This window comes from Budorcas taxicolor, chromosome 1 (assembly GCF_023091745.1).
Source record: "Budorcas taxicolor isolate Tak-1 chromosome 1, Takin1.1, whole genome shotgun sequence".
Classification (NCBI taxonomy): domain Eukaryota; kingdom Metazoa; phylum Chordata; class Mammalia; order Artiodactyla; family Bovidae; genus Budorcas; species Budorcas taxicolor.
Window position 1 is genome coordinate 208,845,443 of NC_068910.1, and position 27,682 is coordinate 208,873,124.

Here is a 27,682-nt window from a genome sequence, read left to right on the forward strand (position 1 = left end):
CTGGAGAATTCCATGGACAGAGGAGCCTGGTGGGCTGCAGTCCATGGAATCGTGAAGAGCTGGACATGACTGAGCGACTAAACTTTTTCACTTTCACTCCTTAGGCCTGGCACAGCTGCAGAACCAGAGAATGTCTCCTGACACATCTTAAAGAAGTTGCAGGTGCCACCAGATGGGTGGGGATATGACTGGGCGGTGGGTTCGACCTTTTCCAAGCTCCAGGAAGCCTCCCCAGCAGTTCCATTAGTCTTGGTCACAGCCTGGCAACAGGTTCTAGCCAAAGGAAGCTGGTCTAGCAGGCACTGGTCAGACACCCACCCTGGCCCTGCAGAGGCGGTGATGGCAGGACTACAGACAGGGTGGGAGCGCCGGACCTGAGAGCTGGCTTCTGGGGCTTCTTCCAGGGACATTTCTCTCCAGCCCCAGTCCAGATCCCTAAGTCCTGGCACGATGTCTCCGAGGTGCCTGCAGTCCTCAGTCCTCGGCTCTCTTCCTTCCCCGAGGGCATTTTTGACAGGCACAAGGAAACACACTCGTGTACTTCAGCACACTTGATCCCCTCCAGCGTTCTAACCCATCATTCCCCAGATCACACTGAGGCTGCGATTAACCAACCACACCTGCCCTGGGCGGCGGGGCGGGGCCGAAGGCGGGACCAGGCGCCCCACGACTCCGCCGTCAGCACCGCAGGCTCGCCCCTCTGTGGCCCCGCCCTACTCCTCTCTGAAGCCTAACAGCCGGCGCGGGCGGGATCGCGACTCCTGTTTCCGCCCGGCAGTCAGAGTGGCGGACCAGCTTCCGGCAGCGTGTGCTGCTTGAGCCCCGCGGCTTCCAGCCGGCCGTGAGTCTTCGCCGGGAAGATGGGGAAAGTGAGGAGCCTGAGGGCCCGGGTGCACCAGGTTGCCGTGAGGCCCACGGGGGAGGCAGCGCCTGGCCTCGCGTCCCCCGCCCGGGAGGTAGCCCCTCTGCAGGCCTTGACTGGTGGAGTCGCGGGGAAGGTAAGCTGAGAATACTGCGGGCGGTAGGGGTGGGAAGGGGGAGCGGGTGGAAGAAGGGGGCCGCGGGCCGGAGGCGGGCGCCACACTGTGCGGCCCCGGGACCGCCCTCGGCGGGCTTTGCCGCACGGTCTGTGAGCCTTCCCGGTGCACGAAGTGTCGTGGCCTCCGTGGACCGTCAGGCTCGGAGCAAGAGGTCGACTTGCTCCGCGTCTGGAGTTCTGCGAGGGAGAACCAGAAACCTTCCACCTCGAATTGTAGAAATCTGCGCGAAAAAGGTAAATATTCCTTTACGTCGTAGCTGCGCTCCAAGGAAAGGAAAGGGGATTCCCAGGATTAAGGAAAAAAGGGAAGAGCAAACTGAAGAGATCACGCTGTACCCTGGAGCTGTTCCCTCCTCCTCCCCCATCCCCTGCCTCGGCGGTCCCCTCAGCCCTTCCGGCCCTGAGCAGCCGCTCGTCTTTGCCTGTGTCTGTACATTTCACAGGGATGGGGTCGTGTAGGTTTCTGCCTTTGCGTTTGATTTTTTGGACTTAGCACAGCGTTTTCAGTGCTCACGCAGATCGTATGATGTTTAACAATGTTTCATTCTTTTTTACGGTGGAATCACCTTCCACTGTGTGGTTAGACCGTGTTTTGTTTATCCAGGTGCTGACCCTGGAGCTGCCTGGAAGCATTTACTGGTGTTTGTAGTCAAGGGGCCAACCCTGGACAGTGGACAAAATCCTCTTGGTTTGTGGGAACAGTGGCTTTGGGTCAGTAATGCTGAAGAGAACAGCCATGTTTGTTAAGCATTTGCTCAGTCACCTTTCAGGAGAAGGCAATGACACCCCACTCCAATACTCTTGCCTGGAAAATCCCATGGACGGAGGAGCCTGGTAGGCTGCAGTCCATGGGCTCTCTAAGAGTCGGACACGACTGAGCGACTTCACTTTGACTTTTCACTTTCATGCATTGGAGAAGGAAATGGCTACCCACTCCAATATTCTTGCCAGAGAATCCCAGGGATGGGGGAGCCTGGTGGGCTGCCGTCAATGGGGTTGCACAGGGTCGGACACGACTGAAACGACTTAGCAGCAGCAGCAGCAGCAGTCACCTTACATCTTTGTAACAGTCCCAGCCCTCATTTTGCAGGGAAAAAACTGAGAGTTTAAATGAACTCCCAGGGGCATTCAGCTGCTGATGGAGGAGTGGATGTGTGATCCCAGGATCTGGCATCAGTGCCCTGGCTTTCATAAAACTTTATTGGGATAGAATTCATGTCATAAAATTAATCCATTTAAAGTGTACAATTCATTGAGCATTTTAAAAAGAATATTCACAGATTTGTGCAACCATCACTACCAATTTCTGAACGTTTTTGTCACCGCAAAAGGAAATCCCATACTTACTATCAGTCATTCTGGCAACTACAAATCTGCTTTCTGTCTATATATATCTGCCTCTCCTGGGCATTTCATATAAATGGAATTAATACGATATGTGGCCTTTTGTGTCAGGGTTTTTTCACTGAGCATGTTTTTGAGGTTTGTTCTTATAGCATTATTTTTGTAGCACATATTTCTCCGTTGTCCTCATTCTTTTTATGGCTGAAAAATATGCCATTGTGTGAATAAACCAGACCACACTGCATTTTGTTTATCCATTCATAAGTTGGTGGATAGATTGTTTCTAATTTTTGGCTGTCATGCTACTGCTCTGTACTAATTTTCCTGTGGATTCATGGAACAGAATTGCTAGGATGTACGGAATTCTAAGTTGAGCTTTTTGAGGAATTGCCAGTTTACTTTCCACAATGGTGGCACCATTTTACATTCCCACCAGCAATACACGAGGGCTCCAATTTCTCCACATCCTCACCAGCAATTGTTGTCTGTCTTTTTGATTATACCCATCCTGCTGGATGTCAGGTGGTATTTCACTCTTTCGAATTGCATTTCCCTAAGGGATAATGAATAATGTTGAATTTTTTTTTTTCTGGGCTTGTTAGCTGTTTATCTTTGGAGAAATGTCTTTTCAAGTCCTTTGCTCACTTAAAAGTCATTGTTTTCTCTTTGTTGAGTTGTCAAGAGTTATATATTCCGGACACTAAACTTTATCAGATAAATATGGTTTGCAAATATTTTTTCCACTTCAGTGGGTTGTCTTTTTATTTCCTTGCAATTGCTCTTGGAAGCACAGAGTTTTTAATTTTTGTAACATCAGTTTCTCTTGTTTTCCCTTGTTGCTTGTCCTTTGGGTGTTGTGAGATGTCAGGGTTTAGTTGAAAAGCTCAGGGGAGTCTGAGCAGTTTGGTTAAGGCTCTGTCTCTTTGTTGGTATTCTCTGATGAGACATTGTCATCATACTTCCTGGTTCTTTAGACATGCTCTCTTTCAGTCCTGTGGCTGAGATGAGGCCATTGCCAAGTCCAACCCGTGGACCCCTCGGACACAGCTTCTGTTGCCTAGATCTTGTTCCCAGTCCCTCTGCGTGCGTCATGCTGGGTTGTTCTTGAGAGCTGGCTGTCTTCGGTAGTGCATGTCAGCACTGACTGGGCTGACGTTTGCAGGTCGTTTCGGTTGTTCCCTGGCCTGGCTCAGCTCCCGTGTAACTGAGTCCATTCCGCACCAGTGTGCAGCCTCCTGTCTGCCTATTATGTTTTCTTGTTTTTGTGTTGTAGCCTGGCAGCCTGGGTTGGCGCAGGCCTCTTACTGTCAGATTGTGCTTCAGCCCCCGTGGCCATAGAAACCTTTGCCCTTGACCGCTGGATGCACCTGTGTGCTGGGAGGCTGCCTTCACACTTCAGTCCCACCTTCAGCAGGGACTGGAGGCTTTGTAAGTCCAGCTGGTCACTCCTGAGCCAGTGCAGCCTGGCGCTCACACTGCCTCCAACCTGCCATCATGCCGCTTCCTGGAAACTGCCCCCAGGCCAGGGCAGTGTGGTGCCTGGCCAGTGTCTGCTCAGAGGTTGTACCTAAGCTGCTGGGTTACTGACATCCCTTCCAAGGCCCCCATCCTGGAGCTTGGACCTGAATGAGGCGGCCGGGCCTTGGAGGCTGGGTCTCGGGTAGCATGGTGTGCTGGGCAGAGTGACCTGGAGGGTTGTAAGACCTTGGTGTGGGATGAATGTGGTCAGAGACCCAGAGATTGCTGGGAGAGTGTGGGGGTGGAGGAGCAGCCATGAATGACAGGAAGAGTAAGACGGTGGGAGGTTTGGGAGGAAACCTGGGTCCCCTCACGGGGCCTCCTGAATGTTGAGATTGTGGTTTGTAACTGTTACTGATCCTGGGTCTGGTCTCAGATGATCCTGAGGCTGGAGCCAGGCCCGGGCCGGGGGTTGTGGGGTGGGGGATGAGCTGAGGCTGCAAGGAGTATGTGACCTGAGAGTCCTGGGGTTGAGGGTCGGGGCTCGGGTTCCTCTGCAACTCCTGCTCTGGAGAAGCCAGGGTCTGGCCCACACTGAGAGGTCTCTGAAGCTGCAGAGCGAGTTTTAAGTCTCCCCTCTTGCCTCTTCAGGAGTTGGCTTGCGTGAACGCTAATGTGTTTGCTGGGACCACGATAGAACCCAGTGCCTTGGTGCAGAAGCTGGATGTGGAGACGAGGAGCGTCACTTCCGTCAGGAGAGGTGAGAGCTGAGAGCGGACAGGGTGGACCTTGGGGTGGGGAGCTTTCAGTGCAAGCCAGCTGCCACGTGCTCATAGGCACAGGCCAGAGCACAGCTCAGGTCGGCCTGTGCACCTTATAGGTATTTTTATTTATTTATTTGGCTGCTTCATTGTTAGTTGTGGCACGTGGGATCTGGTTCCCTGACCAGGGATGGAACCCAGGCCTCCTGCGTTGGGGATGCGGAGTCTTAGCCACTGGACAACCAGGGAAGCCCAAGAGGTGTTTTTTTATTAGTGGAAAGTTTTAAAGATGTGCTGAACAGAAAGATGGTATAACGCATTCCGTGCGCCCATATCCTGCCTTCCGATGGTATAAAACATTCCGTGTGCCCATCTCCTGCCTTTAGCACACACAGTGCTGGGCTGTTTTGAGGCAAACAGCATTTTCATCAGGAATCTTTTAGTCTGTATTTCTTAGGGCTCTTAGAAAAAAAAAGACATAAACGCATTCAGGGCTGTTAGCACACCTGAACGCATCGGTTGTAATAACCTTATTTCAGGTGAGCAATGTAGAAGGAGCCCCCGTCTTCCTGCTGCCTCAGTCAGGATCAAGGGTGCACTGTGGCCCCTAAACCCCTCTTCCTTCACTTTTGTATCATGGGGAGAGGTCTTCTTTCCGACAGCACACCCCCATTTCGGGCTTTGTGACACTGTTGGCCTGGTGTCCTGTCTGAGCTGGTCCTGGAGCAGGGGGCGGCTCTCCTGCCCTGGGCAGCCACACCTCATCAGCTCTCGGCCGGTGAAGCCTTCATGCCGCCTATGCTAGCTGAGTGATTGAGAGCAGAAGCGTCCTCAGTCCTGTTGAAGCACTCTGGCCTTCAGGGCAGGGCTTCTGGTGTTCAGCATAATTTTTCTGAATTTCCATGTACAATCTGTGAACTGCTGCTGGAGTTGTAACTTGTAGTTATTTCACAGGTATGCCTGTGTCGAGTGTTTCCCATGAGATCATGTTGTTCGCAGCTTGGTTTGTTTTTTTTTTTTAAATTTCACTGGAGAGTTTATCCGAATCTCCTTGCTATTCTTTGTACATTGAGACTGTAGGGAGGGAAGCCTTCTCGTCTGTGCCCTCCTAGATTCTTGGCTAGGACCCTACAGGTTAGACTAAGAGAAGACAGATAAACAGGAGAAAAACAGAAAAACTGCTGTGTGCAGGTCACATCCCGTGACCGCGTGCAGGCTTCTCCCAAGCCTAAGTGACAGCTCAGAGGCGTGGTGAGAACCTGGGCCTCTGGAGTGTCTCTGGGGCGCAGCGGTGCTGTGAGCAGTGAACACAGCTGGGGGGCGGGGGGAAAGGTTCGTGTGTGCAGCTGTCTGTGCTCCGGATTCTGGCGTCCTCATGGCGGTAAACTTCCCCGGAGGAGGGGACCCAGGCAGTTCTCATCTCAGAAGCTCCCGGCTTGGGTCAGATGAAGGGAGTCGCAACCTGCCAGCTCCATTGGCTCCAGCCCAGAGTAATCCAGACGCCCAGAGCAGTGTGTTTTCAGCACCATCTTCTCGCCCTCAGACCCTCCTGCTGCTTCTTGGGCTGGATCCTGCAGAGCTCTGGCTGCGTCCTGCCCGAGTACTTTCCCGTGCTCAGGGGTGGGGATCGGGGGGCACCATGGGGACTTGCCGTCGGGAGGGCAGGAAGGGTCTGGAGTCGCGGCCACTCACGCCCCTTTGGTGACCCACACGATCCAGCAGTTTTGCGTGTTAAATGGTTCTCCTGTGGTTTGTGTACTGGGCAGTGTTGGTCGCTTTTCTTAATCCTGAAGAATTTTTATGTGTTGTGGAGGGCAGCTCTTTATCATTTTGGGCAAAAACTTCCAGGGTTTTGAGTTGCTGAGGGAGCTAGTCCTCCAGGGAGCTGATGGGTGCTGCCGTCCCTGCCCTCCTGCGTGCCTTTGTCTCTCTCACTCTCTGTCCGTTGGCAAGTGCTGGGCACTTGGTGCTCAGCATGGCACCTGGACATCTCACCTCCGTCCGGGGCTCGGGGGAGGGGCTGCTGAGCGGGAGGCTTGCATTCCTGCAGCAGCTGACAGACGTCCCCTCGCTGTGAGCCATGTCCACAGAGGCACAGCACACATGGTTCCCCGCTTACCCGAGAGGGCAGGTCCCGCAGGGAACAGCCCGCAACCCAGGGCCTGCCTCTGACCTCCCTGTAGCGGGACCTCCACATGGGGCTCAGGGGACCCAGCAGAGAAGCCGTGCTGCCACTGGTGTCCCTGAGGTGTGCAGGGAGTGGAGGGGACACAGGGCCGTGCTCCGCTGGCTGCTGGAGCTTGAGCGTTTGTTGACTGCATCCGTCAGGCGAGTGTGGCATCTGCTGGGCAGGTGTGCTGTGGGCCTGCTCGGGACTCGTCTGGGCCCCTTCAGCCTCACGCTGGTGAGGGACTGATGCACACGCACTGTCTCCTGTGCAGACGAGGCTGCGGTACCCAGGGGTGGGGGGGCGATGTGGCCGAGCTCAGAGCCACGCAGCCCTCCCTGGGAGTGACTGCGGGCCTGCCCCTGGCACAGCTGCGATACTGTCTCAGCTTTTGCTGTCCTTCCCCCGTGCACTGTGTGGGTGGGGTGGGTCTGAGGCTTTGCACCCAGCTCGGGGAGGCCTGGGCCGGCACCAGGACCCCTGGGGCCCATCCCAGACCTGCTGAACCTTGTTTTCACACACCCCTCCAGGAGTCTCTGATGCTGCCAGGTTTAGGATACTGGCCCACAGCCTGGCGGGTCCCGCCTCTCATCTGTGGGAGCACAGAAGTGCCCATCTCCTCCCGGCCCCAGGGTACTCTTGGTCCTGAGCTGTGATGGGCTGTTATCAGGTCTCCTGAGCAGTCCTCGTGGTCCTGGTTGCTGTCTCTGAGGTAGCAGCGCCTTGGCGCGTGCCTGTGGGCATGAGAGCCTGTGCTCACAGGACTGTCTCTGTGTGCGGGAGACACTCAGGTACCCTGAGCCTTCACACTGAGTCTGAGAGGTTGTCGGAAAGGCCGTCACAGACAGCGTGGGCTGCCCGGGGAGCATGGCTGATCAGAAAGAGTGAGGTGTCACTTCGAGGTGGAGGGGACACTAAAATCTGAGTGGCGTGGACTGAAAAGCACAGGGGTGCATGAGGGGCAGGGAGAGAAGAAGGGAAGGTGTTTTCTTCTATGGGCTGGTCGGGAGGAGGAGCAGCACTGAAGAGAATGTCTCTTATAGTCCGAGGGGCTGGCATGCAGGGCCAGGAGGCAGAAGATGGGGACTGGCCGGCTCTTGGAAAGCAGTCTCTCCAAAAAAAAAAATGTCATAATGTACAGAAAGCTAAAGGAGAGTGACAGGAGGAGAGGGCCCAGAGCTTGGAGCTCAGAGCAGCGGGCTCTGTGCCTGTGGCCTTGCGGCTGGCAGAGCCCTGAGAGCCCCAGTGCTAAGGGTGGAGAAGGTGGGCGGGCGGCCTGAGGCCGCGTGCTGCGGAGCCTCCTGCTGGGGGTCGGGGTAATAACAGACCTTACTTGCTGTGTTGGGGTTCAGACAAGTTTGTAAGAATGGAATATTGGGAATGGTGCCTGGGCCTGGCCTTAGGATGGTGAAGCTGTGGGCCTGACTGCCCACATGTCCCATTGAGTGGACCCCCTCTCCGCTGTCCGAGGCGCCCGGTTCCCAGTGGCAGGTGTCTGTCACCATGCCCACTTGCCTCCGCATTGGCCCGTGCCCTGGCTCCCTTGGGCGCCGGGCCTGGCAGCCCCGTGGGTTTGAGCTGGACTGGTGGCCAGGGCAGACACAGGTCGTGGGGAACGTGGTGTCCGGTGACTCAGCTCTGCTCGCGACCTGCTGGGCTGTGCAGGCAGGGTACGTGTCCACCTGGACGAGAGTGTCCTCGCCGTGGGCTGGGGCGCAGGCAGCTCTACTGCCCGGCTCCCTGGCCCCTGTGGTCACGTGCTACGCTGCCCTGTGGTCATGTGATCCCAGAGCCTGGTGGTGCCCCCCTCCCCTGAAGCCTGGATGCAGTGGGCCTGGTGGACCCCAGGGTAGGGGGGCTGGTGGGCCTTGCTGGTGGCATCTCCATTAGCTTCCATGGGGAGCCTTTGGGAGCCCTGCCGGCCTAGGACTGCCCCCACTTTTCCTTCTGATTCAGGCAGGGGCTCAGCCTCCTAGGGGGAAACACTGGGCTCTGAGGTAATGGGCCTCCCCACCCCGCAGACCACCCCCACCCACTACCAGCAGGACTCGGCTCTGGGTGGGGACCGGGGACTGGAGGGCCAGTAGAGATCTGGGGCCCTTCTGGGCTCCACGTCCTCTTCCCATGGGGTGTCACCGGCCAGTTCTGTTTCTCGTTCTATATTCCCTTGCACTGCGACCATGCAGGAAACAAGCTCTGTGCTCAGATAAGTGCCTGGGTGTCCCCAGTCCTCTGTACCCTGGGCTGGACAGTCCCCACCCCTAGACGCAAGCAGAGGCGTGAGCAGGTGGAGGATAGGCCTGGTCAGGGACGCAGGAGCAGAAGGACCAGAGAGAGGAGGTGGCTGTGCAGCATGTGTGCAGGGCTCTGGGTGGAGAAGCTGGGGATGTGACGGTGGTGAGTGGACCTGCTGGTCTGGAGGTCGCGGTGGAGGGACCGGGTTTTGGGGGGCGCCGGTCTTGTCTCCCGAGAGTCCCAGGCAGAGAGCTCCGCACTTGACCTTCCCTCTCTCTGTAGCTGAGCTCCCCCTGCTGACCGGCCACCACTGTCTCCTCTGAAACTCCCAGGCAGGTGCTCAGCAGAGGGCAGCAGCGCTGCATCTGCTCCTCAGGCCTGTCCTGCCTGGGGGAGGAGAAGAGGCTTGAGCAGGCTGACCTCAGGCATTGGAGGATCCGAGCACCTCCCAGAGGGGCTTGTGATGAAGCTCCCCATCAGACCTCCCCGCCTTTCCTGCAGCTGTGAGGTCAGGGCTGTGACGGAATCCAGTTCTCCTCACTCCTCTCCCCCAAGTGCAACAGGAACAGGAGGTGTCCAGGCTGAGAGGAAGCTGCCATCCATTGCATCCGGCCCAGGGCCGGATGCACTTTGGGTGGGGGGGTGGTGGTTGGCTCTCCCCTTGGTCCCCCTGGCCTCCAGAGGACGCGGAGAGGAGGCCTGGAGGTCTTCGGTGGGCAGCAGCGTGTGTGGGTCTGGGAGCTGAAGGATACCACACTGTCCTGGTCTTGGCTGTGGCGCAGATCACCTGCTGTTGGAGGCGCTGTGGCCTCTGTGGCCGTAAGCTCTGCACGCCTCTCCATCTTGCCCAGGCTCTTGCCTCCTTGCCATGGGGAGGCTCTGAGGGGAGGAGCCCACCGCCTCCAGGGGCACTCTGACCCTGACTGGCAGGGCCAGTTCTGGGTACTCAACCAGCAAGTTGGAGGGCACAGGCCACTGCATTGGGCCTGCTGGCAGCTGGAGACAGGGAAGGCCACTGCTGGGCTCGCCTTGCTGTCGTCTGGTCAAGCCCGTTCTGCCTGACAGAGGGAAGCTGGGAAGGGCAGTCAGGGTCCAGCCTGGAGGACCGTGCCTGCATGGCATCAAGGGAAGGGCTGGGCCCTCGGGCCAGTGGGAGGAGGAGGAGGACAGATGTTTCCCAGGGCCTCTTCCTGGCTCTGGGTGGGCTCTTGGCTGGTGCCAAAGGCAGGAGGATCTGGCTGTGGCGTGGCTGCATGAAGATGCATCTGGACAGGCCCGGGGTGCCAAGGAGCCAAGTGCACAGGGACCTCCAGTGCCCTGCAGGCAGGGTGGGTCAGAATCCCAGGGCAGCAAAGTGGATGGTCACTGGCCTGTTGCAATACAGCACAGGACACAGGTGGTCAGAGGGGGAGACGCTGGCAAGAAGCGTCCAGCCTGGCAGCAAGTCCCTGCCGTGCTCCTCCTAGTGGGAGGGCCGCCCTCAGGCAGTGCCTCTGGATCAGCCCTGAGGTTGGGCTCAAGTCTCCGTAAGGAGCAGTGCTTCCCCAGGGAGGGGGCTGGGCTTTATCAGCCGTGCCTTCTGTCCCAGTGAGTTTTCACCTGAAGTGACCCTCTCACCTGAAGCATCACTAAGATGCTCACGGTTCTGCAGTGCGTGTTTCACAGCAGCTGACGTGGAGGTATGCGCTGGTCACCCAGGCTTCCCCAGCGCCTGGGCCTCACAGGATCAGCATGCTGGGACCTGTTTCCTAAGTGTGAGTGGGGGTCCTGGCTGCCGAGAAGGGGTCCTGGGTACCGGTCCTGGGTGGTACAGGGTGGTCTTCACCCACCTGCCAACTTGCCCCTTGATCACAGGCTGCAGACTTAGAATTCCGTCAGTCTCCACTTGTCGTAGACTCTTTTTCTTTGAAATGATTTCAAAATCTTAGAGAAGTTATGGGATTGGGGCAGAAAAGGTGGCTTCCTGGACCTTTGGGGACGGATGTCCGGCATGAGTCTTATTGTCCGAGGTCCTCATGTGGGGCCACCCTCTGCCTCCTGCCACCACCCCCCTTACTCAGCTCTCGTCCCAGACAGGCCATCCTCACCTCAGCCCCGCAGTCTGGCAGCCGCATGGGCCCTGCCGCGCAGCGCCTCTGTCCTGTCGCCCCACCTGTGCACCTGCAGCCCGCTGACTGGCCCCAGGTGACCGGCGGCCCTTCCTGCTGGGGATGAGGGGCCAGGGTGAGTGGGGAGGAAAGTGGGTCAGCTTGGGGCACAGGCAGAGGTTAGGCGTGAGGCTGTGGGTGTGAGCTCTGACTTGGAGAAGGGGTGGGAGCCCGTGGGAGTCCTGGCTTCCCTGAACTGACTGAGCAGTAGGCCACCCTGACAAGCGCGTGTCCTCTCAGCTTCTACTTAGATGCCGGAAGTCTGCGGCCATTGGATCTTGGCGAGTGCACCCCGCCGGGTGTGTGCATTGTCTCTGGGGAGACCAGTGAAGGCCCAGTGCGCGGGGCAGCCTGCAGCCCCTGGGTCCTGGGTGTCCCGCAGCCACGGCCAGGGGCAGTGGCGGGCGCCCTGAACATAGGTGCAGCCTGGGCTCCTGGTCTTGTCCTGCTCACATGTGTTCTCTTGGCAGGTGCTGAGGCCAAGACTATTCTGCCCAAGAAGGAGAAGCTGAAGCTGAGGCGTGAGCGGTGGCTGCAGAGTAAGCTTCCCTGTCCTGTCCTGTCCTGTCCTGTCCTGTCCCTGGTGGACCCTTGTCCTGGGCTGGCTCAGAACCCGGCCTCTGGGTGGTCTGGGCCCCGGAGGAGGCGGCCTGCGCTACGACAGGCAGATGGCCCCATGACGGCGGGGTGGCCCTGTCACCCGTGCGAGGGTCTGCACGGCCTTACCTCATTCCCCACCAGGAGTGTCACCACCGCTCGTGGGTAAAACGCACAGAGGGAGTGCCTGAGGGTCAGGTGATTTATGACACGACATTTCTCAGATTGCTTTCCCAGCCTGTGTGTGGCCCTGCAGGCCCTTGTCTGGGTGTGCGACCCTGGTAGAAGCTGTCATTCACCCACTGGTGGGGTCAGGGACCCCGGCCTTCGCCCTCTTATTGGGGTGCCTTTGCCTGCCTATCAGGGTGAGTTTCTTCTTAATAATTTTGGAAAATATACTTAATTGTCATGTTGCTGAATATTTGCTGGTGTTTTTCTGAAGGTTTTCTTGTGAACATTGTTTTATAGTTTTTTTTTTTTACAGTTATCTTTTTAGTCTGATTTTGCTGACTTCTAAAACTACTTTGAAATGTTTTTTTATGTTCTCACACAGTTAAAATATGACCAGAATTATTTTTTCCCTTGAAGGTTTTAAAGAAATTACATGTTTCACAAATTAAAATTTCTTAGAGAAATGTATCCGTTTCCTCCATAATTGTTAATGTTAAGTTTTCTTTCAGTTTTTGGATGCGTCTTAAGGAAATGTCCCTTCATGCATCTTCTTTTCCACGGTCTGTAGCATGGGGTTGTGCAAAATATTCTTTGTAAAATGGATTTGGAAAGTTGATAGGCTGGGACCACTGGGCCCCTGAATGTTCTGGGCTATAGTTCTCTGATGACGTTTACGTTTTCTTCTGTGATGGTTGGTCTTTTTTTAACTACTTGAGCTAATCTTGGTCACTTACTCATTTTCCCATAGAACCATCTAATAGATCTCAGCCTTTATTGGTGGAGTTGCTAGCTTGTCATTATTTCACCTCTCTGTCACTCTTTGTTTGTACCCCTCTCTCTCTTCTGATTGGTTTACTCTGCTCCAGGAGTGTCTGTCTTCAGTCGCCGTCTACGGTTTTGTTTTCTGATTTGTCAGTCTCTGTTGTTTAAATGCCCTGTTCTTAGTTTCTCTAGGTTTGTTTTAGGGCCTTAGTCACTTATTTCTGAATAAAAGACTAAATGTTAACCTCTGACTGTAGCTTTAGCTATGGCTCCCAAGTTTCTTTCCCTGAGTACTTTATTATGAAAAGTTTTGTACAGAAAACTAGGAAGAATTTTACAGTGGACGCCCATATGCCCACTGTCCAGACTTTACCATGAGTGCCTCACTCCTTTTATCACAGCTGTCTGTCTGTCCATCCCATCTGTCTGGTCCAGCCACCAACTCTTGTTTTAGCTGCGTGTTCCCAAGTGGATTACAGATAGAGCGCACTTTCTCCCTGGTAACTCTGCTAGAGTCCAGTATTTGTTTATGGTTCTTTTTAGTTTTGATTTTGAGGTGACGTTTGCGTGTGGTGGCCTGGGCCTTCAGTGTGCTGTGTGGTGGCTCGGGGCCGGTGTGCGTGCACACAGCAGAGTCCTCTCGGGTCGTGGGCCGGCCCCGTCGCCCTTCCCGGGCCCTGCCCCCCAGAGGCAGCCCGTCTGCTCTTTTCAGGTCGAGTTCAGGATTCGCTGCTCTGGACATCGGGTAAGGGCAGTCTTTGTGTGTCTGGGTTCTCCTGCTCAGCTGGGCACTGGGCTCATCTGTGCTGGGTGGAGCTGTAGTCTGGGCCTATATGTTGCTGAGAAGTGTTTCCTTATGTGGACACGCTGTTTGGTATCCACTTTCCTGTGGATGGACACCTGGTGTCTTTTCTCTTTTTAGCTGCTGTGAATAGGCTGTGATGAACATTCTTCACAAGTCTTTTTGTGGACAAATGTTTTCATTTCTCTTGGGTAAACACTTGGAATGGAATGCTGGGTCATAGGGCAGGTGTATGTTTAGTTTTATAAGCAGCTCCCAGACGTTCCTCTCCTGTGGTTGTGCGCTTACGCCCCCGACAGTGCGGGGGAGTTGGGGTTACTCGCAGCCGTGCCGGCTCGCCCGTCCTGCAGTCCTGGCCGTTCTGCTGAGCATGAGGTGCCTGTCACTGTGGTGAAGGGGCGTTTCGTCTGCTGCTGCCCACTGGGGCATCCTGACACCCAGGGCTTGTTTCCCGAGGTTCCTGAGGGCTCTTTATTATTGAGCTCCAGGAATCCTCTGTCCTGGAGGTCAGTCTCCTCAGATGTGTTTTGCAAATAATTTTCTCCCAGACTATAACTTGCCTATTTATTTTCTCAATAGTTTTTTTTTTTTTTTTTTTTTTACTGAACAGAAGTTTAACTTTGAGGACACTGATTTTGTCTTTTTTCTTTGCATGTTTAGTGTGTGTGCACGCCTGCATGTGCCTTGTTTAAGGAAACTGCCCAGTCCCAAGACAGGAGGATAAATCCTACCCTTCTGAAAACTTTATGGTTTTGGCTTTGATATTTAGATTTCTGATCCATCTTGGTTTAGCGTTTGTCTGTGATGTGAAGCACTGGTTCAGGGTTTTCTTTGCTTCAGCCTCATCAGTGTTTGTCGTAAAGACTGTCTCCTTGTGCAGTCATCCTGATGTCTGTGGAAAGCTGACACCTCTCACCGTGGTTCTGCTCGCTGATGCTCCTCCATTCCAGGCTGTTGAAGCCGCAGCTGTGAAGAGGTCCTGGGGTTGGACATGGGAAGTCCTATGTCTGTCCCTCTGTTTCAAGACCGCTTTGGGTGGTCCAGGTTCTTAGCATTTCCATGTGGCTCTGATCACAGGCTGGTCAACTTCTTAAAGCCACTACCACCACCACCACCACCTGGTGTAGTCGTGACCTATCGATCATCGCTTTGAATCCGTACATCAGTTCAGAAGTGCCACTTTAACAATGCTGGGTCTTCATCCACAGACATGGTAATTTCTCCTTTAATCTTTTGCTGTTGTTCAGTCACTAAGTTGTGTCCGACTGTTTTTGACCCCATGGACTGCAGCATACGAGGCTCCTCTGCCCTTCAGTTCAATTCAGTCACTCAGTCGTGTCCGACTCTCTGCGACCCCATGAACCGCAGCACGCCAGGCCTCCCTGTCCATCACCAACTCCCAGAGTCCACCCAAACCCATGTCCATTGAGTCGGTGATGTGATCCAACCATCTCATCCTCTGTCATCCTCTTCTCCTCCTGCCCTCAGTCTTTCCCAGCATCAGGGTCTTCTCAAATGAATCAGCTCTTCACATCAGGTGGCCAAAGTATTGGAGTTTCAGTTTCAACATCAGTCCTTCCAATGAATGCCCAGGACTGATCTCCTTTAAAATGGACTGGTTGGATCTCCTTGCACCTCAAGGGACTCTCAAGAGTCTTCTCCAACACCACAGTTCAAAAGCATCAATTTTTCGGTGCTCAAGTTTCTTTATAGTCCACCTCTCACATGCATACATGACTACTGGAAAAACCATAGCCTTGACTAGACAGAGCTTTGTTGGCAAAGTAATGTCTCTGCTTTTTAATATGCTATAGGTTGGTCATAACTTTTCTTCCAAGGAGTAAGTGTCTTTTAATTTCATGGCTGCAATCACCATCTGAAGTGATTTTGGAGCGCAGAAAAATTAAGTCAGCCACTATTTCCACTGTTTCCCCATCTGTTTCCCATGAAGTGATGGGACCAGGTGCCATGATCTTTGTTTTCTGAATGTTGAGCTTTAAGCCAACTTTTTCACTCTCCACTTTCACTTTCATCAAGAGGCTCTTTAGTTCTTCTTCACTTTCTGCCATAAGGGTCTTGTCATTTACAAACCTGGGGTTATTGATATTTCTCCCAGCAGTCTTGGTTCCAGCTTGTGCTTCCTCTAGCCCTTCGTTTCTCATGATATACTCTGCATATAAGTTAAATAAGCAGGGTGACAATATACAGCCTTGACGTACTCCTTTTCCTATTTGGAACCAGTCTGTTGTTCCATGTCCAGTTCTAACTGTTGCTTCCTGACCTGCGTACAGGTTTCTCAAGAGGTAGGTCAGGTGGTCTGGTATTCCCATCTCTTCCAGAATTTTGCATAGTTACTGTGATCCACACAGTCACAGGCTTTGGCATAGTCAGTAAAGCACTGCCCTTCACTGTCTCCCAAAGTTTTCTCTGACTCATGTCCATTAAGTTGGTGATGACATTCAAACATCTCATTCTTTGTCATTCCCTTCTCTTGCCTTCAGTCTTTTCCAGCATCAGGGTCTTTTTCAGTGAGTCAGCTCTTTGCATCAGGTTTCCAAAGTATTGGAGCTTCAGCTTCAGCATCAGTCCTTCTAGTGAATATTCAGGACTGATTTCCTTTAGAATGGACTGATTGGATCTTGCTGTCCAAGGGACTCTCAAGAGTCTTCTCCAACACCACAGTTCAAAAGCATCAATTCTTTGACATTTAGCTTTCTTTGTCAACCAACTCTCGCATCCATACACGACTACTGGAAAAACCATAGCTTTGACTGTATGGACCTTTGCTGGCAAAGTAATGCCTTTGGTTTTTAATACGCAGTCTAGGTTTGTCATAGCTTTTTTTCCAGGGAGCAAATGTCTTTTAATTTCATGACTGCAGTCACAATCTGCAGTGATTTTGGAGCCCAATAAAATAAAATCTGCCAGTTTTCTTTTTTCTCCCCCATCTGTTTGTCATGAAGTGATGGGACTGGATGCGATGATCTTAGTATTTTGAATGTTGACTTTTAAGCCAGCTTTTTCACCCTCCTCTTTCACCTTCATCAAGGCCTCTTGAGCCTTTTTAGTTCCTCTTCACTTTTGCCCTTAGGGTAGTATCATATGCATATCTGAGGTTGTTGCTATTTCTTCTGGAAATCTTGATTCCAGCTTATGATTCTTCCAGCATTTCATGTGGCGTACTCTGCATATAAGTTAAATAAGCAAGGTGACAATATACAGCATTGTCATACTCCTTTCCCAACTTTGAACTGGTCAGTTGTTCCATGTCTGGTTCTACTGTTGATTCTTGAGCTGTATACAGGTTTCCCAGGAGACAGGTAAGGTGGTCTGATATTCCAGTCTCTAAGAATTTTCCATAGTTTGCTGTGATTCACACAGTCAAAGGCTTTAGCTTAGTCAGTGAAGCAGAATTTTTTTGAAGCTCCCTTGGTTTCTCCATAATCCAACGAATGTTGGCAATTTGATCTCTGGTTCCTCTGCCTCTTTGAAACCTAGTTTGTACCTCTCCTTTCATTTAAATTTTTCTCGATTTCTGTCATCCCTGTTGTGTGATTTTCAGAGTAGAGGTCTTAGATTTTTTTGTTTGGATAAGCTTATTGCTAACTGTTTATTAGTTTATTGCTAATAGTTTTTGAAACTATTATAAATGGAATTCACAAAAGTTTCATTTTCCAGTTTTTACTATGTATTATTATACTATCATTTATTATTATTAACTCTGTACCCTCTGATGTTGCTAAAATTGTGTGTTCTGGTAATCATCTTGTAGATTGGGTAGAATGTTTTGCATAAACGATCATGCTACAATACTTAAGATAGAGACAGTTTTACCTCTCTTTCCAGTCTCTGTTTTATGTCTTCTCTTCCTACTGCAGCGGCTAGAGGCGGTGAGGATTGTTTCTAGTCTCTGGGGGCCAAGGGCCCACGGGCACTGTCCTGTGAGCCTGCTTTGCTCAGGGTCAGTAACCTCAGGCCACGTTGGGGCATAAAGCCAGTGGTGCTCACTCGAGCTCTGTTTGTTATGGGTGAGCAGATGCGGGCAGGGAAGCAGGGGAGGGTGACCAGGGTGGACGGACCCTCCGGGGAGCTGTGCCAGACCTTCTGGGCACCACGTGGACTACAGGCCCGGTTGGCACTGTGCAGGCTTGAGGTGGGGGGAGGAGCTGCTTGCTCCTGTTGCCCTCCCCGGGCTTGGAGTCGCCCTCACCCGGGCTCGGCTGGGTCAGCGTGGGTCTGCACCGTCCCTCTGTGGCCTGCTTCACCAGAGAGGCTCGTGTGTGAGATGCGGTTTCTGGTAGATAGTCTCTCAGACTGGGGAAGTTCTTCCTGTTCTTGGTTTCCTTTAGATCTTTATCCTGAGTGGGCAGTGAATTCTGTCAGATTCTGTGGGCACTTCTTGTGGTGACCGTGGCCTTTCCCTTTGAAGCAGCCGCTGCAGCGACCCACCAGCACGTGTGCCTGTGTTGTGCCGTCCTTGCACACCTCAGATGTGTCCTGGGGGGACCCCACCTGTTACTGACCTGAGACGCTGATTTGCTGGCTCCTCTATAGGCAAACAGGTGTCCTGTGTCCTGTGAGGAGCCAGGCCTGCCCTGCTCTCTCTGGTTCCCTGCAGCTTTGGTGCTGGGCCTGCCAGCCAAGAAGGGAGCTACCTGTCCCTTCCCCTGCCTGACCCCCGACCCCCCACTCCTCCTGGGTGCTGGGCCTGCCAGGGAAGAGGCACCAGCTTGATGAGCTGAGTAAATTGCCCTGGCAGCATGGAGAGCCCTGGATCGTTGCCTTTAAATCCTGGTGTCCCGACACTGGCCTGGGCCAGGGCTCAAGGACCTGGAGGAGGGTGGTCTTTGTTCCAGAGCCCAGCTCCCTGGAGTGAGGTGCAGGCCCCTGGACTCCGGCAGCCTCCTTACGTCTGGGGTAGGTGTGTCCTGCTGGGGTTGTCTGGCTCGCCCTTGCTGGGCTTCTCTGGGCCTTTGGGGGTAACTGCGAGCTGGGAGGAGCTGCTCCCGCCAGGCTTCCCAAGTAGTCAGTTTCTGGAAATTAGTCTCTTTTGGAGATGCCTGTGGGGTCAGCACGCACCCCTCACGTTTCACACACACCTCTTGCACTCGGGGTGGGCTGTCCTGAGTTGTTCAGCCCCCATTCTCCTGGCCTGCCCTGTGTCTGGTGTCATCACCGCTCCCCTGGACACCGTGCCCACCTCCATCACCTCGCACACCTGCCCTGAGGAGCAGCCGGGCAGCCACAGACCCACATCCCCTTGGGAGGGAGAGGTCCCTTGTCAGGCCCGCCTGGGCCGCTGGCTGTTGCCTCTCTTCTTGCTTCTCCTGGACCCTCGGCCGCACTGAGTTCACCAACTGCTTGTCAGGAAGGTGCTTCCAGTTCTCTTTTTAGAGGCGATTCAGAGTCTGCAGCTGGTTATTTATAGCCTAGTAAAACTCGCACAGTAGGGAGGCGGGGAGTGTCTCTGTTCTGGTCCAGCCGTCCCAGATCTATCACAGCCTCATTTCCCAGCTTTTTAGAAGCAGAGCTTTTTTTTTTTTAAAGGAATCTAATACAGAACAATTAACAAATCGCTTATCACAGATTCAGGCAGTCTCCTGGAGCAAGGCCTGCACACAGACTGGTGAGCTGGCGGGTCCACACACCACACTGTGGAGACAATGTGCTTGAGAGCGTGTTTTATTAACAGTTTCAGAATACACACCACTTGTAAAATGGAACTCAGCTCTCAAGGCCCTTCTGTGTGTGGTGGCCACAGCCCTGCCGGCCAACAGCGGCCTCACCCAGCAGCTCACCCACACCCTGCCCTCCACCTGGCACCCCGGACCTGGGCCCTGTCACGCTGTCCCTCTGGCCAGTGCCCCTGCCCTTCCCCACAGCCCCCACATTGTGCAGGAGCACCCTTGAGACCTCCCCTTGCTTTGCACCTGGCCGGTGTTGGGGAGCCTTCACCCTGCCACCGCCTCCCATGGGGACCACTTCTCTTTTCTGGGTGCATCCCCAGGAAGCCGACTGGGGGCAGAGGGGAGGGTACCAGCTGCTCTGACTCTGCAGGCCCCTCTGTCTGCCCACCCCTCCGCCCACCCCCTCCTCCACGCCTCAGGGCCCTGGCCTCCTCAAGGGGATCTCCTCTGCCTGCAGCCCGTCTCCCCAGGCTTGTGATTCCACAGCCATCTCCAGGATTAAGGGGAGCAAGTCGCTCGGGCTGCACCCCTCTGCCCCCTCCCACCCTGGGTTCCCGGCCAAGCTCTGGCTCTGCAGGCTGGGAGCCGGGACCTGCTGCTGCCGGAGTCCATGGCCAAACACTTGTCCTCCCGGGTCCTCTCTCACTGACCCTGTGTCCCCCTTCCTCAGAGATTGAAGCCATAAGGCTGGCGGAGCAGAAGCGCAAGGCAGAGCGGAGGCGGAGGGCCACGGTGGTGGTGGGCGACCTGCAGCCCCTGAGGGACGCCCTCCCCGAGCTGCTGGAGCTGGAGGCCGGCGGCCGGCGGCCCCCCACCCGACGGTGAGTGTCGTGTCCGCAGGAGAGGCTGAGCAGTGGGGTGGCCGGGCTGGGCACTGACGCTGCAGAGGCCCGTCTTGACTTGGGACACCCTTGTCTCAGGCCCAGCCACGCGGCAGGGGCCCTGGGCCTTCTCAGGAGTGGGTGCCCGGTGGCACGTGGATGGCCTTTCACAGCCACTCAGCTGGGCGCTGTGCCTGGGGGTCCCTCCAGCTCCATTTTCCCACCTGTTGCCCAGCCACTGCCCTTGTCACCCCGGCCCCCTGCCCCGGGCTGGGCCGTCCTCCTGGGGCTTGTCGTGCTCCCTGGGACCCCGTGCTGTGGAAGAGCGTCCTGCTGTGCGCCAGCCAGGTATGACCATGGCTCGGCCTCAGGATGAATGGGGAATTGGAGTTCTTCCTGTCCTGTCGTGGTTCCTGGACCTTCATCACTTCCTTTGTCTTTGATTTTGTCTTTTTGAAATAATTCTTTTTCCTGCCAAATACCCCTCTGAGGAGGATTGGGGTGGCGGGTGAGAGGCTCAGGGCCCCTTGGCTGCAGAGTTAGGTGGTCAGTTCTAGCCAGTCCGGGATGGGAGCGCCCAGAGCGTGGGGTCCAGACGAGGAGTGGCCATCAGAGCCGAAGTTTGGCGATGGAGCTGGAGCCCAAAATGCACATTCCATTCCTGGTTCTTGAACAAAAATGTGACCCGGTCAAGCTTCCTCACCCTGCTTGCAGTTTTCTCATCCAAAAAATGTGCTTGGTGCTCCCAGAGGGGAGAGAGCTGCGCAAACACCGGCCTGCAGCCGGAGGAGGACCGCGCGAGGCGGCCGGGGGGTGGGGGGCTCTCCTGGCCACTGTCACCCCCGCCCCCAACTGCCTCTTGGCACCAGGAGCTGTCTGCCGAGGTAAGTGTTGTTCTAGAGCAGAGTTTGATGATGGAAAAGTTACGCTGGTGATGCAGAGAGTCACGTGGCTCTCCTCGTGTATGATGTCAGTCTGTGTGTGTGTCACGGTCAGGAACCAGCTTCATTCATGAATAATAGGCGGCTAAAAGCTCAGTCTTGCCCCAGGGCTCCAGCCAGGCCCTACGTGACATGCAGCCATCGTGTCCCCTCAGAGCTCCTCTGGGCTGTGACAGTCTCTCAGACCTTCCTGTCTTTCACGACCTTGATGGTTTGGAGGAGGAGCCAGGCGTTTTGCAGGACGCCCCTCAGTGAAGACCACAGAGGCGAGGGGCCCTTCTCACCACGTGCCGTCCAGGGTGCGTGCCGTCAGGTGACCTCCATGGTGGACGCTGACCGTGGTCGCCCGGCTCAGGCGAGTCTGGCGGGCGTCTCCACTATGCTGCCACCACCTCCCACCGTCCTCTGGAAGCGGGTCGCTGTGCCCACCCCCCACCCGAGGAGGGGCGCTGCCCTCCCCTGAGGACGGGGCAGCTGCAGAGCCACGTGGATCCTCCCGGTTTCCTTCTCTGTCAGTTGTTTATGTCAGGCTGGCCCCGAGGGTATTTTTTTATTTTATGCTACGGGTCGTGATCCAGTACGACTGTTCTGTTGCTGAACGGGCTCTGGCGCTGGCCCTCAGGAGTTCCTCGGTTGGCTCCTCTGTCCCCCCTGACACTCCCATCTGCGGGGGCTGTTGTGTTTTGCTTCTGAGTACTTCCCTTCCTCGGGCACAAGATGCTCCAGGCTCATCTAGGCATTTCCTGCTCCTGTCTGAGAGTCAGTGTTCCTCCAGGGAGTCCAGTCCCTTCCGCTGGAAATGGAGTAAGACACCACGATCTGGACGCCGATGTCTGACCATGGCTGGGGAGTCCTGGCCCCTCTCTGCAGGCTGGGGTCCCCAAGACCACTCTTCGGCTTTGCGATTCCCACAGGGGACTGTCACAGTCACGGTTCATTATGGCGGAAGGATACAGATTAGAGTGAGCCGAGGGAGGAGGGATGTGTGGAGGGTCCAGGATAGTTGCTGCCATGGGCCCCGGGGGGCAGCCCTGCACTCTTGCCCAGGGTGGCAGGGTCCCTGCCACACTCAGCTCTGGGGTGGGCCACGAGGCGGCAGGCTTTGGCCCCGCCACTCCATCCTGTGCCCTCCTTCCATTGGCAGGGTTGGGTGGAGGTGTTGTCAGCCCTGGAGGTCTGCTGGGCCGGGTGTTTGGCCTCTTCCTGCTTCACGAGGGCAGGGCTTCCGGGCCCTGGTGCAGGAATGGTGCAGCTGGCAGTGCCTTCGGGTATGCCCACCCTCCCCCTGCCCCCTTCCCCCCGCCCCCCTCCCCCTGGCATCAGAGTTGGGCAGGATGTGTTGTGGGGCAGCTTTGTGCCTGGGAACCCAGACCCCAAGTGCCTTGCCTGGGTCCAGTCACCTGCTGGGATACCCCAGCAGAGGCCCTGGGCTGCCCCAGGTTCGTCCCAAATCTGAGTGGTGTGGGGAGAGCCCGAGGCTCTGAGCGGGCCTAGTGGGCTGTTGGGTGTTCCCCCTGACATGTGGCACTGCCCAGCACTGACCTGGCCCCCAGGCCCCTGGAGAGCCTGAGGGGCCCAAGACCAGAGCCGGTGGTACTCTGCCAGTAGGCTGTGCTCACCAGGGAAAAGGGTTGCGTCTGGAGAAAGTGGTTCCCCATGGTCCAAAGGTTGTAGAGGATGAGAGCAGGGGGCCTGACGCAGGGGGGCCTCACCCTGGGAGCCGGCGCCTGTCACCAGCTGGGCTTCCTGGACCCTGGGGCTTCAGGGGATCACCCACCAGTGCTGTGGATTGAGATGAGAGTCCCATTTGGTTTTGGGCCCCAGTCCCCTTGGGGTGGGTGCCACAAGGGCTTGTTCACATCAGAGGGGGAAAGACGGGGTAGCACAAGAGCCCCGAAGCTGGGAGCCCCCTGGGCCCACTCGCATCCCCAGGCACTGAGTGCCAGCTGAAGGGAGCCTGTCAGGACAGCGCTGGACTGTCTTGCAGTCGGGGAAACAGACTTCTGCTGGAGCAACTTCCCCAGGGCATTCAGCACCCAGAGCCGTAGCCCCCAGTGCTGCAGGGCCAGGGTCCTCTTCCAGCTCCGTGGGTCCCGGGAATGGGCAGCTGCTTCAGTTCTGGCAGGAAGGTCTCTGTCCACTCAATGTCCCTTCTCAGTGCGCTCGGCCCTGCAGCCAGAGCTAGACCCGGGTGGCTGGGTGAGCTGGGGCCCTGGCCTTTGGAGTGGGTGAGCAGGACCTGGGCTGGTATCTGGTATGAATGTCCCTGCCCTGGACTGCTGGGGTGAGCAAGGGGGAGTCAGTTCCCTGTGCCCCCGCGGCCTCCGGGAATCCACCCTGCCTGCCTTTGTCCACAGTGGAAAACCCCAGCAGGGAGGGGTGTGCCATTCCCGTGAGCAGCCTGCCAGGCCCTGGATGTGTCCTAAGGCTCGGGTGAGGGTCCTGCCTCTCCTTGCCACCCACTGTCACGCTAGGCTGCCCCTGGACCCTGAGGGGTCTCCCAGGGATGTGCTTGTACCTTGGGGCCCTTGACTATCAGAGCAGGAAGAGGCTGTGGGAGCCCTTCTTACCTGAACTGGACAGGGATGAAGATTCAGGGCATGAGGTCCCCAGGCCTCCTGACTTCCCAGCACGGAGGTGCCACCTCCTCGGTGGGGGCTGTGGCTGGGGGAAGGGAGACCCAGGCCATCTGGATCGGCAAGGGTGGGGCCTCCAGGGAGCTTGGTGGTGGACACAGAGAGGGGTCAGTGGTGAAAGGAACAGGGCTACAGTGTCCGGGGGCTGATACTGGGCCAGAAGGGGGCTGTCCTGGGGGTCTGGAGCGGAAAGGAGTCGGGATGAAGTAGCCACAGAGCAGCTGAGACCAGGGAAAAGAGGGAACGTGAATAAGAAATGAGGGCTCCTGGTCTGGAGGTGAGTTAGGTGGTGGTTCAGGACTCACAGGTTTTCTGAGTCCCTGCTCTGCCAGGTCCCTCCTGCCGTGTGGCACCTGTAGCCTTCCAGGCCAGCAGAGAGCCCTGTGTGGACTGTGGCCTCCGGTCAAGACTCGAACGTGGGCCATGCTGACCCCTTTCTTCGTGTCCCCAGCAGGGCAGCCAGCAGGCCCCGGCCCGCCGAGCTGAGCCGGATGAGCGCTCAGCAGAGGCTCCAGCTCCTGTGAGTACCGGCCCCCCCACCCGCCCCCCCGCGCCCCTGCCACACACACACATGCAAAGGACGCCTGGCGTCCTGCCTGCCTCTACATGGCCCATCCAGGGCTTCCCCCACCCGAGTCCTTGGTGTGCTGGGGCTCAGCCTGGGGGGCGTGGATGACTGTCTCCAGGGACCAGGAAGCCCCTTCCCCTGGAGTGCTAAGGACAGCTGCTGGGTCTTGGGGGGGCTGCCCTTGGGACCCGGGTCCCAGGCGTCTTGGGAGTGTGGACACCTGGTCAGTCAGCCAGCCATCCGCTGGGGTCTACAGTCTCCCCGTCAGCAGCACAGGAAGCTGGGGTGTGGTGTGGTCTGACCTTGTCTTTGGTCATGCACCTGTGGAGGGTACAGGCTGGGCTCTCCTCCCTGCCTCGCCATCCCAAGGCCAGGGTCATCCCCACCACAGTGCTGTGACGGGCCTGCTGCCCTGAGCTTCCGGACCAGGTCATTTCAGTTTCAGTGGCAGAGGTGTTGTCCGCAGAGGCACTTGAGCAGGTCGCCCCTGTCTGTGCTGGGCTGCAGGGCCAAAGTGTGAGCTGGCCCTGGTGCCTTGGGGAGGTGATGTGGCCGGCTGGGCTTAGGGATGGCCACAGAGAGACAGCCCCCCTGTGGACTTGGGGCCCAGGGCCTTCTGTGGGGAGGGTGGGCCCACTGCAGACCCCCATTACCACCTGGCCCGGCGCCCCTGCTCCTGCGGGACCAAGCTGGCGAGGAGCTGCCGTGTGAGGTCTTGTGTGTGCAGTGCGCATTCCCCGCCTTAGCAGCTCCTTATCACAGTCGTGGCGGATGAGGGGCCTGTGCGCCCACGAACAGGCCCCAAGGCAGCCCCTCCCCTCCTACCTGAAGTGCCCCCTCCCGCGGGCCTCAGACCCCCATCCGCCCCCACACCCAGACCCAGCAGGCAGAATCTCATAGCCCCACAGCCTGCCTCACACCCCACCCTGTCCAGCCCTGTGCTGGTGTCCCTCCCTGAAGGGTAGCTGTGCCGAGGCTGGCCCTGCGGTTGCTGGCTGCTCCGCACCCACCCTCCCCACTGACCTCTGCTCTCCATTCTTGCAGCGAGGAGGAACGGACGCGGTTCCAGGAGCTGCTGGCCAGTCCGGCCTATAGAGCCAGCCCTCTGCTGGCCATCGGGCGGCAGTTGGCTGAGCAGATGCAGCTGGAGGGCAGTGGGCAGCCCTGACCCCGTGGGGCGTGTGAGAGCGCCGAGGCCACCCACAAGGAGGCGCCCAGGGCCAGCTTGGCCACTGTCCCCTGGGCTGCCAGCCACTTCCTCCACAACACGGCTGCTGTGCTTGGCACAGGCGGGAGACAGGCAGTTGACACGGGAGTATTGTGATGACACATGTATTTTTGCAATAAAAACACTGCTGGAAAACCCCAGATGTCCATGGAACTCAGTGCCCACCCCACAGGAGGTGGTGTAGCCACGCAGCCAGCCTTCTCCTCGCCTTTCTCTTTCGTCTGGGTTTGTGGGAAGTGACTTGCACTCATGTATCATATTAAGAGACAAGCCCTCTGGCTTGGTCCTCTAGGGGCTCCAGGCTGACTGCGGCTGGATGCAGCTCGGCCACCTTCTCGCGATGCGCTCTGTCAGGGCCTCTGGCCTCTGCCCGACGCCAGGACCTTCTCCTTGACCTCACCTGTGGGGCTGGGGGGAGGATGGGGAGGTGCAGGGCGAGCCCGACACTGCCGTCCTCTGCGGTGGCCACCCACTGCCCTCCGCTGCGGCAGACTCGCTGGCAATGTGGCTGAGAAGCCGCAACTGTCTGGTGATGCCCCCCGCCCCAAGCAGAGTGCCCTGCCACCCAGACGGTTGGGGGTGGGGCAGGGAAGGAAGGCAGGTGGGAGAGACCCCCTCTCCCTCCCACTTCTTGGGAGCCTGCTGGCTGCCGTCTCTGACCTGGAGGGACTTCCCTGCTGCTTACCTGTGTTTTTAATCTTCATAGAATGCACTTGGAATATTTGGTAATAAAGTTAAGTGACAAACAATTGGGTGGTTTTCATGTGCATTTTAAACTCAGTTTGCTTTTGGGCTCTGAAGGGCTGGTGGGCCTGGGCTGGGGTGTCCGCCCTACGGGCCCTTTGAGGGGCTCTGGTCGTGGATGGGGCTCTCCAGCCAGGCGTTATGCAGCCCCCAGCAGTGGGCGGAGGCAGGGGCAGAGTCCCGCAAGCCCCCAGGCATCGGAGAGGGAGTGGGGGCTGGGGGAGGGGAGAGTGGCACAGTGGAGGAGCCCCCTGAGGGTTGTGGCAGAGTGGCCTGGGCAGTGGTGTCACCCAGCGGAAGGAGCAGCAGCTGCTAGGCCAAGGGAGCGAGGGCTCCGAGCAAGACAGATGAGACGCCAGGGCAGAGTCCGTGGCCGTGGGGTGGTGGGTCCCCTAGGAAGACGGACCTCAGTCGACATGACAAGCCATGGGCGCCTGCTGCTTCCCTGAGGCGTAGAGGGCAGGATGTGAGCAGCAAGGAGAGGGGACTTGAGAGTGGGGGCAGCAGAGCCCTGGGGGGTGCTGGTGTCCTGGGTCAGCGTCGCCCGGGCCCCCCAGTGAATGCCTCTGCTGCCGTGTGGGGCAGGGCTCAGGACAGGTGAGGGAGGAGTTGGCCTGGGGACGGGGGGCGGGGAGGGGGGTGGAGGGCTGGCTTGTGCTGGGGCCTCACCCTCTGATGTGACCCCATGGACTGTAGACCACCAGTCTCCTCTGTCATGGGATTCTCCAGGCAAGAGTACTGGAGTGGGTAGCTATGCCCTCCTTTAGGGGATCTTCCCCAACCAGGGATCAAGCCCAGGTCTCCCGCATTGCAGGCATTCTTTACCAGCTGAGCCACCAGGGAAGCTTCTGGCTTTGTCCAGATGGTCCCGCATTGGTTCCGGTGTCACCCAGCCTACAGCAAGCCAGCCATGTTTGTGCCTGGCATTGGGCGTATCTGATTTGGGGTCTTGGGTGGACATCCACCAGGCGGGGCTTGTCAGGGAGGGAACGGTGCACAGACAAGCCGCCTGCAGCCAGGTGTGCACGACTCCAGGTGTGCTGCTGCTTGAGCATTCCTTGCTCACTGATAACGCCGGTGATGCAGCCTGGCTGAGGTCATGGTGTTGAGAGGCTTTCAGGGTTCCCAGGGTCTGGAGCTCTGGGGGCAGGGGTGGTGGCGGGTGGTGAGGGGTTGGAGGGCTTTCACAGCAGTGGCTGCCGCCCTGTCCTGTCATGTCTCTTCTCAAGATGCTCAGGTGACAGGTTAGAAGGTCGGTTACAGGCATATTCCTGATGTTGGATCATGTTTCTTAAGTCTTCCTTAAGGTTAAGAAATCTTTATTTTTAGATTCTGGGGAGAAAGTCTGATTATTTGTATCTCTGAATCCAAGTGTTCCCTCTGGTGCCACAGAGGCTTCCGGACCGTGGGCCTCCTGCCAGGCCTGAGCCTCATCCCTCCTGTTCCCCTGGTCCCTGGGGCCCAGCTGGGCCCTTCCCTCCAGAGGGAAACTGAGCCTGGAGTTGGCCTCCTTCCAGCTGGCGCTGCCCACCCCATGACCCGACAGCCCTTGACCTCGCCTTCAGTTCAGGCCA

General features: G+C 56.6%; 1 protein-coding gene across 2 annotated transcripts; it reads left to right on the plus strand.

Annotated features, from left to right (window-relative positions):
- The first annotated feature begins 777 nt into the window (after nucleotides 1–777).
- On the plus strand, nucleotides 778–26,101 carry SLX9 (SLX9 ribosome biogenesis factor). 2 transcript variants are annotated; one of them, XM_052638982.1, is made up of 6 exons: nucleotides 778–998; nucleotides 4,493–4,601; nucleotides 11,622–11,690; nucleotides 19,841–19,991; nucleotides 24,020–24,088; nucleotides 25,181–26,101. In XM_052638982.1, exons 1-6 carry the CDS (start codon nucleotides 861–863, stop codon nucleotides 25,302–25,304), a joined length of 660 nt encoding a protein of 219 aa, XP_052494942.1. In that variant the 5' UTR covers nucleotides 778–860; the 3' UTR covers nucleotides 25,305–26,101. The 2 variants fall into 2 exon arrangements, with proteins under 2 accessions (XP_052494942.1, XP_052494950.1); XM_052638990.1 differs by having other exon boundaries at nucleotides 24,023–24,088.
- Nucleotides 26,102–27,682: the final 1,581 nt, after the last annotated feature.

Excerpts from the sequence above, each read along its gene's own strand:
- SLX9 (XM_052638982.1), top strand. The coding sequence starts at position 861 with ATGGGGAAAGTGAGGAGCCTGAGGGCCCGGGTGCACCAGGTTGCCGTG. Across the intron at positions 999-4,492 it reads CTGGTGGAGTCGCGGGGAAG|GAGTTGGCTTGCGTGAACGC; the intron begins GTAAGCTGAGAA and ends TTGCCTCTTCAG. Across the intron at positions 19,992-24,019 it reads CGGCGGCCCCCCACCCGACG|CAGGGCAGCCAGCAGGCCCC; the intron begins GTGAGTGTCGTG and ends TCGTGTCCCCAG.